At 42.2% G+C, this 14,102-nt stretch overlaps 1 protein-coding gene across 1 annotated transcript in view; it reads left to right on the top strand.

Annotated features, from left to right (window-relative positions):
* Window positions 1-319: 319 nt before the first annotated feature.
* The window catches only part of CUNH14orf180 (chromosome unknown C14orf180 homolog), a 30,948-nt gene continuing 17,165 nt past the window's right edge, over window positions 320-14,102 (top strand). Inside the window, exons 1-3 of the mRNA XM_019518490.1 lie at window positions 320-498; window positions 9,466-9,568; window positions 10,656-10,822. Of these exons, the coding sequence (XP_019374035.1) occupies window positions 9,517-9,568; window positions 10,656-10,822 (219 nt within the window). The 5' untranslated portion in view covers window positions 320-498; window positions 9,466-9,516. The remainder of the gene's footprint in view (window positions 499-9,465; window positions 9,569-10,655; window positions 10,823-14,102) is intronic.

The raw sequence follows: 14,102 nt of genomic DNA, 5'->3' as shown, positions 1-14,102 counted from the left end.
AACTGTATGGCAAAATCTAGATTAAAATTTGCCTTTAGTTCCAGGAATCACACAGATAAATGCTCCAGTAGTTAACTAAGTTGGAGGCGCAGTAAGTGTTTTGGGCTGCTATCAGATCGTGTTATGTGCCACATAGATTCCTACCTCGCAGCTAACGTCATTTCAGGAGGGCATTTGAAAGCTTTCGGGCTCTTCCATTATTGCCTTGCTTTTCTCTCACAGCAATTAAAGTCCCTTCATTTAATTTCAGTGGAAACTTTAGTGTTTTAGACCTTGCCCACGCCGTTGAATGCTCATCTCTGGATCCTATTTCCAGTGCTCAGGAGGACTGGGTTTGATGACCTAGTCTGATTACAGCATCTCTGACAAGCTTTAAAGAACTTTGCCCAAGGAGAAGGAGGCAGCTGCTGCTCTGATGAAGGATTTTTTCTAACCAGGCCTTCCACGCTAGCCATGTCAGTCTGAGATGCTGCTTACACTTTTCATCATGAGCAACAGGTACGTCTAAAGAGATTGTGAGCTTTTGTCCTGAACAGGCCGCTGCAATGAATAGCTAAGGCATAAAACGGCTTAACCCAGATTTCTAAAATATTGCAGCTCTTTAGTTGATTCTTCAGTGTGTTGTATGTTCACTGTCAGCCAGATGTATAGCTACATAGCACCTTTGTTTATAAATTTTCCCAGGCAGGGACTGTCTCTCTAGCTATGTTTATAAAGCAGTGGTTTTCAACCTTTTTTAGGTACAAGGCACCTCCTCTCCCCCACTCCCCCCACTCCTTTAGAGGCAAGGAGCCCCTCAGAAAGTGCCAGCTCTTCGTTTTCGCTTCATTTTTTGACAATAGAAAAAATAACAGCAATTTCTTTTTTATTGCAAAGAACGGGGAAAGCCCACAATAGGTCATTATGTTGTGGATACCATAGATTCCCAGCTGAAATCTCTGGGTTTATCTTGTGTTTCATGTGCAGCACTCTTAAGTGGGCAAACATATAATACTGCTACTGCGCAGAACTTCGCAGCACTTTAAAATGTTCTTCAAGAGATCCCAGGGTGCCATAGCACCCTGGCTGAGACTCACTGCTATAAAGCCTCTAGTGCCACGTTCTTGATCAAGGTGTGCAGGCACTAACATTATGTGATTGCTGTTGCTGTAGTCAGCTATGATAGGAGTGTTAAAACCAAATCCTGGATGAAAATAATGTGATAGCCTCATCCTCTGAATGGTATTTTGCTGCAAAGTTAATGCAACCAATGGGGTTAATAATATTTCATATCTAGTGTCACATTTGGTACAGAAAAAAGCCTTAGCAACTTAGCTGGAAAAGCTGGAAAGTTTCATGTCATAATCATAGGGCCATTTCCAGGTGCTCTAGGTATCTTCCAGTTGCTTCTTACAAAGCACTGAGCTGTCCAATCACATTTCTGACTCAAATATTCTTTTTTTGGAGTAAAAGGGGGCAACGAGGACTTCAAAATTACCGGGGTGTTAATAAAACATGCAACTTGGAAGGCTTGTTTAGTATAACTTGTAACAAAAGCTAGGCAGTGAACATATAGCATGTCATCAGCTCTGAGGTAACTGCTCATCCGCACCCTCTTATCCCATGATAAATGCAAAGCAGCTTACCTCAATGCCATTTGTTCTTGTTTGCAAGCTCAGGTTTTTTTGTTTGTTTGTTTTAAAATTCATGTGTAATTCATACATAATTTTACCTGTGAAAGCTTATGCCTCTATTCATCAGTTTGCCACTAAGGTGTCACCCTGCCCTGCCTCACTTCAGGCTAACCCGGCTAACTACTTACCTTTAATACATGAGTAGCCATTTCCAAAATAGTCATGCTGTAGGATAGACTCGTAGGACCAGAGCTTGTCTAAATAGGTCATATGCTGGACACAACTGGAGGGATGGACAAACTTAGTTGTCAAATGTGTTTCCCGTATTGCAGCAAGCAGAGCTCAAGATGCTTCTTTGTGTAACTTAGAGGAACCAAAGGCTGCTCTATCTACACCAGCCTCTGGGGTGCCTTCTGTTGCCTGAGGATTGCTCAAAATATCAGACATGCTGTCTCCACCCTTTCCAGTCTAGCCCTGACCCAGCTCCTGGGAAAAGATGATGTAGAGCTAGCAGTGTGCCTCCTACACTTGAAGAACCCTCAGCCTCCAGAGGGTTCATTTAAAATCCCTTTGCACTGGTTCAGTGACGTAAAAGGAGGTTATCAAGGTCAGAAGCTGATCCCTACCACTCTCTTGAGACCTAGAAGTGGCTAGCTAACCTTTGGTGAGCATTCAAGGGTATGACTACGCAGTTTGAAGGTAGGGCTCAGCGCGGTTTCCGGTGAAAGATAGGTGCTGGAGGGATGAAATGTTCTTTCTTTTTTGAAGCAGCAGTAAGGACTGCAGAAAAACATCCTGTATCCGATCCCCTGGCCCAGTGCTTACTATGTTTTCCATGACACCCGCCACCTGTACAGCCCATGCCCAGAGTCTGAAGAGATGGCATAGTGTTCAGTCTAAAAGTACTGTCCTCCTTTCAAGGAACTCAGTCTCCTATCAGCTTGGGGACACCAGTTTTCCCACCCTAGCTAGGGAAAACTTCTAGCAGTCAGGAGAGAACTGACCATCTCAAGAATTGAAGTGAATATTCCCCACCCAAGCACTTGAACATTACCAGAGTGCACTTCACCCAACTAGCCAGACAATTTGCCAGTCATAACTGATGTAAACTAGACCTGCAGAAAATGAACCTGCCTCCATTCCCGCACCTGTAAGAATCCCCTGCCTGGTAGAGAAATCCCTCAGTAAAACTGAGAAGAAAACAGGATGAGTCGAGACATTGGACATGAAGGTAGAAGCTGTATTTCTTTGCAGAGAGCACAGTGGGTTGGGGAGGAATTCACATCAGGGAAAACAGGAGAATGTGGAGCCAATGGAGACTTTGCACATGCGTTATCAGAGAGAAGTTTCTATCCAGGGGATGTTCTGTGGAGACAAGGCAAGAAACTTTTGAGGTAGCACATTGTTAAACTGCTGGCGGTTCATCAGTGATGACAACCATATAATCGGAGCATAACAAGGACATCTCATTCGGAGAGGCCTTATAATGTGATGAATCAACTGGCATTTGGCCCAAGAATGTAGGGCTACAGTGCAAGACTAGGTGGCAGCCCCTTGCCCAAAAAGAAATGTTACCCTTGACTTCTGGAAATAATCCATTTTTTATCCATATAAATGAGTTCTCTGGCACAAAGCGTGCCAAATTCTGCTCCCACACACTTGCAAATGTCCAGTGACTATAATAGTGTTACATGGGTGTAAGTGGGAATAGAGTGTGGTCCAAAAAATACAAACAAAGTTTTACCTAATGACGCATATCTAATTAGTCACATTGATTACAATAATAGGGGCTCAGTCTTACCAGTGTCCCACACACAGAACTCCCACTATAATCTACAACAGCCCTGCTACACGAGTGCTTGGGGAAAGGGGCGCTCAGTGTATACAGTTAATTCAGTCTCTTGAAAATGTAGCCCAGAAGGACTTGTGGGTAGAAATTTATCTCATTCAAACACAAGGCAGCTTTCCTGGAAATCAGTCATGCAGCATCCCTCAGTAATAGCTCTTTGCGTTGGAACAGCAGGGGTGTCCATCAGGAAAGTTAACACAACTTCTTATCACGGCAAAGTGATGTCTTATTTCCTAGCTTTGACATTATCCATGCGGTAGATGATAAAGCAGCACAAGAAAATAACAGAATAAAGGAATACACATTTCAGCTTCACTGTGTTGGTGATCATTTAGGCAGAATCACGGGATGTGAAGCTAGAGACATTTCTGGCAGAAGGCAAGGTTTGATAAAAAGACTTATACCCCCTCCATAACTGCCTAATGTGGGAGACAGCCTGGGGCCTCCTGGCTCCTGGTATAAGTTAGAACACCCCATAAGAAAGTCTAATTTTTGCCACTCTGCCCCAAGAAATGATTCTAGCAGCTACAAGACCAATGCAGTTTCATGCTCTTTCTTCCAGAAATGCTCCCTACATGGGAGAGAGAATATCTTATGATGACAACATCCCCTGTCGTAGCAGCTCTACACACTTGCAGGCTGCTGCCTTGTCTAAAAATTCCCATGTAGCCACAGTGGTACATCTGAATTTCTGACCCAAAAAACCCCCAACCCCTATTAGCTCAACTCCTCCCTCAGGTAGACCAGGAGGTGGCCAATCCATGGCATGCATGCCACACATGATGCATCAGCTGCTGTACGAAGCATGCAAGACCCAGGCACGGTAAAAGGAGGCACTGGGATGGAGGCCGAGTGTTTCATGGACCACAGCAGGAGCAGGACACTACTATGAAAGGTGTGAGGTGTCACCACCAAGAGCCAGGTTAACCCTTTCCTGGTCCTACAGCCACTGCTGAATTCAGGGCTCTGGAGCCTTACTTGCCATGTAAAACTCCACTAGTTGCAGGGCCAGCATAAAATGTCAACCTGTGTCTCTGGGGTGACACCTTCTCTCGCAGCAGTGACCTACTCCTGCTCTACTTTGTGCAGCTGCAGCTGAAGTCTTGAGCCCCCTACCTTCATGCCAGGGCACCAAGGTGCAAATCCTGTCATATGCACCTCTGAGGAGGTGAGGATTAGAATGGCACGCATAGAGGGCACACAGCTTAACTTGTGGCTCACCTGCCAAAAAGGTTGGCCACTGCTCAAACAGGTCATATTCAGCAAGCAGAGGTCAAACTTAGAAGAACCAGAAGGTGCAAAAGGTTGAGAACCGCTGCTTTAGGAGACTGCTTGAGAACCTTACACATTACTGCTAGCAGAATATTTTCTGACATTTTTCCACCTCAAAAAGTCATTTCCTTGAAAGTTAAATGTTTTATAGAAAATGTATCGATGTTGGCTAAAATGTTTCTCAGGCCAGGGTGAGATTTCTGGCAAGAAATCAGGAGCCAATATTCTAATTGTGAAGTTAATCACCTGGACTATGGCATGCCCAGGTGTCTGCCCCAAATCAAGCAGTGCAAAGAGTTGGACATATCACAAATAAGAGCCCCAACTACCAAAGCTTTGACTGTTTTGTAGGAAGTTAACTCCCTTCCATTCATATGCAAAAAATATATTTATAGATCCAAGCTATGCACAGGAATGAAAGCAAACTGTTAAGCTCCAAAAAACCTTTGTACAAACAGATTAATTTTCCATGAATACCTAATACTTCCTAATGTGCCTCCTGAATCATCAATGTTTCACTGAGTAACACTGAAAGTTAATAGAAATTAGGTTTCCAACATAATTGGGCACTTTTGACCATTTTACACACTACTCCTAGTTATACCCGTCTGTGTCATGCTGATAATCCTCCTCCACTATTTGGGGTGAGTTATCAGAGTGCAAATCCAGAAGAAAGTCTTGACTTGCACTGCAGATTTACATTAGAGAAAAGAGAATTTGGTTCCTGTTCTTAACATCCTTTGCACCCTGTAAACTGTTACCACAACCCCCCGCCCTTACCAAGTTATGTGTACTTTCTTTACTCAGCCTTTCCTGTCATCAACCCTCCCAGCCATGTAATCATGTTCTAGCTCCTCTCATCTAATTTCTCTCCAGTGTAGGATGCAAAACTGAATTCCACTGTTCAAATCCAGTTGCACTAATGCTATTAACTCATCTCAGAGTGAGATGCCTTTCTGTACAAGCTTCAAATTCCGGTGACCTTTTTCCTTCCACATTAAAACCACAAAACTAATCTAATTTGCTGCCCTCTAGTATCTGAGGGATCAATTTAGGCACTAAGGAGTTCCAATCTTCTCAAACCCACTTAGGTTCAGATCCACTATCTGCTGAGTTCAATAAGAGGGGTTTTGATTTCACTGGGAGTTAGATCAGGCCTTTATCCCCTGATGGTTCAGAATATTTCCTAAGCTGGTATTAGAGTGCATCTTCATCAAGCTGAATCTCATTTTGGAAAATTAGGTATAAAAAATAAAGAAAAAAAAGCAATTTCTGCTGAAATTGAACTCCATTAAAAGAAATATATTTTGCTGTTTCCAGAATTTCTCTTTTCACGCTCTTGTTTCCTCCCCCCACCCTTAGCACTAAGATAGTTCTGTTTAGCACTATTGCTGGTAGTAATGTTTCAGTTAACCGCACTTCAGGATGCTTTAGCGAGAGGTCCCATTACGGCTAACGTAATTCCTAAAGTATGCCAACTGAGAGATAAAAGGTCACTCTGAATGACCTCACTAGGTTTGGCTCTGTTCATCTTCTGCGTTTGGATCGGGAGGACTAACTGATACTGAAACAATGGGCAAACAGCAGGTATTAGCATTCAGTTACCTGGTAACTCTTATTCGATCAATACATATTTTACATTTTAGAGCCCAGGGATAAGATAAACAGAATGGCAGGGAAAACATCAGCTGAAATATATCTAATCATCTGTGGGACATTTCAATCTAAAAATGCACTCTGGATCATAAATAACAGCATGACGGTGTTCCCAGTACTTTAATTATGAAATAGATGTGCAAAACATTTTGTAACTAAGAAAGCTCATTTCAGTGGCCCAGATACATTACATATATAAAATATCTGGGCCACTGAAATGAGCTTTCTTAGTTACAAAATGTTTGCACACTATTTCATATTATATATATAATATTATGCATGTAATGTATCTGGGCCACTGAAATGAGCTTTATATATATTCGTGTATATATGAATTCACAAAAAATCATATATATATGTCATTGCCTATCCTCTTGAATATTCCAAGACCATTTTTACTAACTACACAGAAAGGAACGTAACTGAAAGAGACTGCATTCATTAAAAATCAGAGTCAGGTGGATCCCTTCTACAAGCTAGTGACGTTTCTGTGAGCCTGAAGTACAGATTTGCCCTGTAGAGTAAAAGCCAACACTATAAACCAAGAAAGAAAATGTTGCTTCTTGACTGCTTTGGCATAGGTTCAAGGCAACATCCTGTCTTAGGTTAGAAACCTCTATGACAATGATTCATGTAGAACTACTGTATTTGCTGTTAAAATGTTTCATCTGACATCTGCAAAGAGCAGTTTACATGTCATCCTCAATCCACAGGTGGATCCTCAGTCCATACCATGGACACTGAAGGGAGTTGAACACATGGACCAAAGGATAATATATAGACCTATTCCATAATTTAAACATTCACAACAGATTAGCAGTACATAGGGTGAAAGGCCTCTAGGTTCCCAAGGATAAGTCTGGCCTGGCAGGTTCTTCGTGGAAAGCATATTCCTTCATTTTCTTTCCTTTGTGGAGGACAACTGGCCTCCTGATACAACAAGTCTCTAAGTACCTATAAGGCATATGTACTTTGAAATGATGGAAAGCTGATCTCCCAGTTGGACTCACAGACCACATCTACGTGAAACGCTGACTGCACCGTCGTTACCGCGCAGTCATTTAGCACTCGTATAAGCAAGGACTAAATAACTGCACAGTAACCAGAGTTACTGTGTAGTCATGCCAAGGAATGGCTTTTTTGTGACGCTGACTGCACAGTAGCCCGAGACTACTGCATAGTAGCGTTGCATCACGCTTCCTGCCATGCAGCGCTACAGTAGTCTCGTGTAGATGCAACCACTGTACATAATTTTAAATTTTAGTGGACCATCTCTACGTTTCATCAGCCTCTATTACACTTCATTTTTGCTTTAAAAACAAAAGAATACCTCCATGGAAATAGCTGTACTATCCACATGAAAGCTTTACTTCGCCCTTTTGGTCATAACACACCCACAAAAATTCACCTTCAGGATGTCTGGGCAGGGTGCCCCTTCTGGCAGGTGTCACCGGGAGGACCTATCCCCTATTATACATTTATAGGGTGTCCCACATCTTTCAGCACTGGATTGGTTTCTCCAGAGGCTAAAGAGGGTTCGGGTACTTTCAGTGTCAATTTTTTACTCTGGGGCACTTTTTTCTTGATGCATATGTAGCTCTGGGAGGTGGGGGGGGCGAGAAATCACATTAACAAACACAAAACTCACCTGGCAGCAAACAGATGTGTGGCTAAATTATTAACCAAGTGTACACAGAACCATGAAAGGTGGAATTTTGAATAAAGGATCATTTGACACTCTGGAAGTTGAAGGAGATATGGAAGACTCTCTACTAATTTATTTAGTCCCTTTCTTTTCTGTTATACTGATATGCTGCTTCCAGTTACAACTGCACTCTTAAATGTATGCTATTACGTGATTTTGTCTTCAGATTGTTCAAGATAAAGTTACTTCATTATTAATATATATGTACTGTGCATATACATAAATATTGCATACATACGTGTGTGTAAACCTACTGGAAGTGTTAATAGTTAAGATAAACTAAGTCCATTATCACAATGACTGACTATTTCTATGACCCTATTTGCAATAAAACCAGATTCAATGATATGAGAAAATTGCTAGGTTTCGAAATAATTGAACCAGGCCAGACGAATCCCCACAAAGGCATCATTTACAAAGTACTTTGCTTGTCTAAAATATTTATTCCTGCAGGAGGAAATGGAAAAAGAGTTCATACGGTTACACTCCTATCCTCTGAGCGTAAAATTGTTTTATCGGGCTATGTTTATTTCCTAGACGTCTTCCATTGGAGTATTGCAGGAAAGTATTGTATGTGCAGTCAGTTCCTTTGCGTAGACCGTTCATGGTTATTCACTGCAAAGTCAATCACGTTTTGCTTCTGTTTTGTGTTGTTTTTCTGCTGAGCAAACACTTAGACCCAGTTTTCTTGTAAAGACCTATTTGCATATACAGTGCCGGCCATATGAAGTCAGCTACAGTGGGATCTGAGATGCTAAAGTTCTCTTTTCTTCTTAACACAGGAAATTATGGTGAAGTATATGTTGGCATTCCTCTAGAAATCAATGCTGGGCAAATCCACCATCACTAGCTGAATGTTTTCATTTTGTTTTGATAGAGCATTTTGTGATTTTTGTAAGCTTATTCAGAGTTATACAGAGGGTAATCGCTGTGAATAATTCTTTGCCTCTGTATATACTGCTTGCAACCAATTTGTTGCTAGTATTCAATCATCAAAAACTATTTGCAGACGATTAGCAAAAAGCAGTCATCAAATAAATTATTCATTTATGAAATATTTGTTCAGCTTTATTACTAATGCATGTTACATGAGGCAAGATCAAAGCTTAGAGAGAAAAACTACTTAAAATAGGATGGCCTGGTTATCAAAGATACTCCAGACTTTACAGTAAGATTGTCCCAATATTGTAACATCCCCTCTTTCCCTCAAGATCCCTTTAAAAGTTCACGACAGGTATTTTAATTAAATTGTTCATCTCATATATTAAGCTTCGTCTGATTCCTAATATAGCTTACCACTATTATTTTAACGAAATCATTCATCTCGTATATCAAACTGTGTTTGATACCTAATGTATATTCAATTTTAGGTGGTTAAACTGAAATCAAAAGCATTTAGAAGGAATGGATTCAATGCTGTTATGAGATTTTTAAATTCAGAGGATCTTTTCATGCTGGAATGCAAGTACCCAGGTAACCTCTACTTCTTCAAACCTTTGCAGCTACTGCTATCAATGAAACAAATACCTGTCAATAAAAGCATGGGAACGACAACATGAAACCTTCACCTATGGGAACTGCTTGACAGTTCTTCAAAACTTGTTAGGATAGGAAATTAATGTTCAATTTATGTGATGTCTTTGTGAAATAAATCATTTCTGTTCAATTTGGAGGGTGGTGGCATTGAAAAGCAAATTTTTAAACCAAAAATGTCAATTTTCCTTCCCTGAAAAACAGAAGATATTTAATTTAGGTATTCCCTCCCCTTCCCCACCTCCCTCCCTCAAAAAACCTCCCAAAAATATTCCCAGAAAAAAATGACCAAACATGAAAACAGTTCTGTTTTCGTTGATACATTTCACAGGAAAAGCACCCTTTTTCCTGCTAGCTCTGCCACTTAATGCTGGACTGCGACTTGGATGATGCACCGTGCAAAACTAAAGGGGGAATAAAGGACACCCTTACACACATATATTGCCTATGCTACTATGGGCAGTAATGTAACTAAGTAGGGGAAACCAGGGCACCAGCCCTAGTTCAGAGGGCACCAAAATAGCAGCTGCCATTGGTAGCAACCTGATAACAGCTGCTATCCTATGCACTGCTGCTGCTCAGGGTGCACAGCTGCCCAGTTATGCCTCTGAGTACACGGATATAAGCAATTTGCCTGGAGCAGATGGAGAACGGTGAACCTTTGGCTCCAACAACCTCCATTTGCTGGTCAGAGCAGCTTAGTGCGTGGCAAGGTGCGGTTAGTAATTGCTGCCGGCAGAAACTGTTCCTGGGACCAGCGCAGTCTTTGCATCAGCTGTTCTTTAGGGCTGCTTCAAGAGTCTGAATCTATCCCCCGTTGCTATCACTCACCAAAATTAGAATGAAAACATTTTTAAATGAAAGGTTATTTACAAACTTGTGCCTTAAGGGTGCTCAGGGCCCTCTGGGAGCTTTTAGGTAACTTCCTGGACCAGTCCTGGTAGAAAAAACCTCTGGCACTTCTCTGGCTATAGTAATACGAGCTGAGTTTGAAGAAAAACCCTTTCTTTTTTTTCCCTCCAAAAAGATGTGTTGAGACCGGGCAAGGCAGGACGTCCAAATACAAGTTCTGTGAAAACCTTGCAGGAGGCAGCAGGGAGCAGATCGTCAGATCATTTTAGAAGCCCTGAAGCTGCTGACGTGTTGCAGCATGAGGAAGAACCTGCAGGCACCCCAGTGCACAGGAGAGAGATGGTAAGGCCATCAGTGAAAAATCCCAGCTCATCATAACCAAGTTTCTTTCCTCATATCAATACAGCTTTCTTGTCCATGAATGAAAAAGCAAAAGTTTTAAAGCTATAACTTTTGAAAGAAGAAAAGAAACAAACATTTGGCAAACACCGGGCTAGTTCCTCAGCAGGTACAAGTCAGGAGAACTTGCTCTCCAAGGGGAAATGAGAACACCAGGCCCCTTTCTGGCACTTCCCCATACATTGTGCGGTCCAGCACATTGGGTGGAGTGAGCCAAGACCCTGCCCATGCTTTGCTCCTGCCTGGCCATTCCCCAACTACATGAATAGAATAGACAGTAGACCCCCTGCCGAGGCTGCTTTTCCCTCCCTATCCCGTCAGTAGAGATGCAAGTAGCAAGAAACAACTTACATGCCTCAGTCCCCTCTGTGCATGAAAAACCAGTGGCTCCATCTGGACACTAATGATTGTGCAGTGGTGTCAGCGAGATTAATATCAAGTCTATTCATCCCACTCAGTACAGGTTTCCATCGCCTTATGCTGTACATGCGTTCCTGGAAAACGGCACATAACTCGAATTTGCATAAAGGGAACCCACCTTACAATGTAACAAATAGGGATACGTTCCAAGACCGCAACTGTACTGACCCCCAGACCCATTTCTACCACTTTTACAAGACAATTTTTGTACTCACCAACAGCCACAGTACACACAAGCACAGGGCACTATCATAATGAGGTTGACAACTGCAGAAACGTGTGCTGCAAATGAGTGAGGAGCACAGATCCACACAGGAGACTATATTTGAGTGTGTGTCACTCCCACAATGCACTGCACGAAGCAGCGGACTGCGAGCTTCCACCACAGCGATCACGTGAATTTACCTCGCATATAACAAGTTTTTGGTATAAAAAGGGTCATCTTATTAGAACAAATTTGCACATGCGGAACCCGCATCTATGTACTCAAATTTCCCCACATATAAGGGGCAGGTACAAGATACTGCTTCATGGGGACTTCATCAAGCCACACAGAAGAATGCAAAAACAGAACAGTTACCCATGTCACAGTGTATAAACAGCCCCAGGAAAGCAAAAGTATAAGCTCCTTTTGTGCTATTTATGCAATAGAGACAATAAAACACCCCATTTCAGCAATCACTGCTGGGGTTTTTGACTGGGAAATGTATATTTAATGATGACTGGCCTTCAGCATTTGACAAGGGGCTTTTAAAGCTTCTTGGACAATAAATCACCTCCCTTCCCAACTAAAAAATCTATCAATAATCTTATTATAATATCTGCAGAAAAGTCTAATGTTAAAATCCCACTTTATTACTAGAATAATGGATCTAATTTGTAAAACATATAAAGTGAGGCCATAACTGTATTGGAGAGAGATATATGGGATCCCACTACAGCTATATCATTTCCTGATGGCTTCTGCCCACATATCAACAGAAGAAGGATTAAGAACATTGCCATTTGCAAGAGTTTGAGATTGCAAATGGTTTCTACAATGGACACCCAAATGATCCTGGAAAAGCAACAAGCATGACAGGAAAAGAACAGCCTTATGAGTATATAGACATTTACATTTATATACATAGATATTTATCTACAGTCTACACCATCCAACCCCTTTCCAGTTGACAGGAAACCCCTGCTTTTCAAATGCATATCCAGTAATATCACTAAGTACCTGCTTATGTTGTATCATCCTTCTTGCTCCAGTGCCAGTGCACAGGGCATAAACTCTCCTCTCCTCTTCTCAGTCATCTTCTTTACAGTGTTGAGATGGAGTGCACTGCCCTCCCTGCTAAAGGCTATGCTGAAGGTTTTTCCTGAGCCATCCTCATCTCTTCCCAATCACTTGGTTTTCACTGGATGGCTTCACATGGGGGTCTCTGCTGACTTAACAGCTTCCTAGACTTGCTTCCTTTGTACTCCACCCCAGAAGTACCCCAGTTCAACACAGACCCCACGCATCTGTGCAGTTAAGATAGGGAAGCTGATGTTCTGCATTTATACCCAAATACTTAGAACTGGATCTACAAATGGTCTTAGGCACTTAGGCCCAGCCTAACTGACTCTTTAAGCACCTACTTCCAACATTCACATACTCAGAACCTCACTCAGTTGCTGAGGCACCTAATTCTCTCAGGGCCTAATTTTCAGGAGAAAACTTCCCCAGGTGCCTAAAGGTCTGCATCTGGGCATGCTCAAAAGCGTGCCTAAATCATGACAGTGCGGAGAAGCCCCACTGCGATCCACACACTAGGCATTTCTCTGCCTCTCACCAGCAGAGCCTAGTCTAGCTGGTGCTCTCAAGCATACCTGCTAGCTTGGGCCCCACACACACAGTTGGAGCAGGAGGAGGAATGGGAGGTGGTGGCGGTACCCTCTCTTTTACCTGAGCTCAGTACTTAGACCACTCATCCAGGATATGGGAGACCTGGGTTCAATTCCATCTTCTAGCTGGGGGGGATTTGCACTCCCATCTTCTGTGTGAGTGCTCTAAAGGCCATGGGGCATTTAGGGATGGTGCTTTGTTATGCTGTCTTGTTGAAGCTGTTGCACTCTGCACTAAATATTTATTTGGCTAGAGAAAAAGTGAAAGACTGATTCTATAGCATCGTCGTTAGGCCACTACTTTGGGAGTGTCCAGCCCCTACTCCAGTGGAGGTGTAAGCATTTTATGTTAAGTATTCACTGGACCTGATGATTTCATGAGGTCCCTTCCAGCCCTAAACTTCTGTGGATCTGTGATCAGGACTGAAGTGGAAGATTCTCTCCTCCCAGATGAATGGCCAAGCCAGTAGACTGTAGAAAATATTTAATTATTCCATGGAAAATGAGAAAACTTCTGCCTGACCGAAAGAGCCAGTCCTATTCCAGTCCCACAATACTTTAATTGACTAGATCATGTATGTGAGAGGTGGGTTTAAATCCCTTTAGGCAGGAGAAACAAGTAGCAAAAGGTAGAAGAGTTAAATCTGGAAGAGAAGAGGGCATGGGGTACAACTGAGTGAAACAAGATGAAAAAGAGGAAAGAACACTAAACATTATCCAAGAGTAAAATTTAATGTTCCTGGAAGGATTGAAGAGGTGATTAGACCCTTGTAAGAAAAAGTCATCGCCACCACCATGGACTTTACGCAAAAATATACCGGGGGAAAACCTATATAACCATATTTACACTTTCTCAAATGATAGAACATTATTTCATAGATTTCATAGACATTAGGGCTGGAGGGGACCTCGGAAGATCATCGAGTCCAGC

The sequence above is a fragment of the Gavialis gangeticus genome, unplaced genomic scaffold (genome assembly GCF_001723915.1).
Source record: "Gavialis gangeticus isolate Ggan-Ray unplaced genomic scaffold, GavGan_comp1, whole genome shotgun sequence".
Taxonomy (NCBI): domain Eukaryota; kingdom Metazoa; phylum Chordata; order Crocodylia; family Gavialidae; genus Gavialis; species Gavialis gangeticus.
The sequence above is the reverse complement of the archived record's forward strand: the minus strand, read 5'-3'. Positions and strand labels throughout refer to the sequence as shown.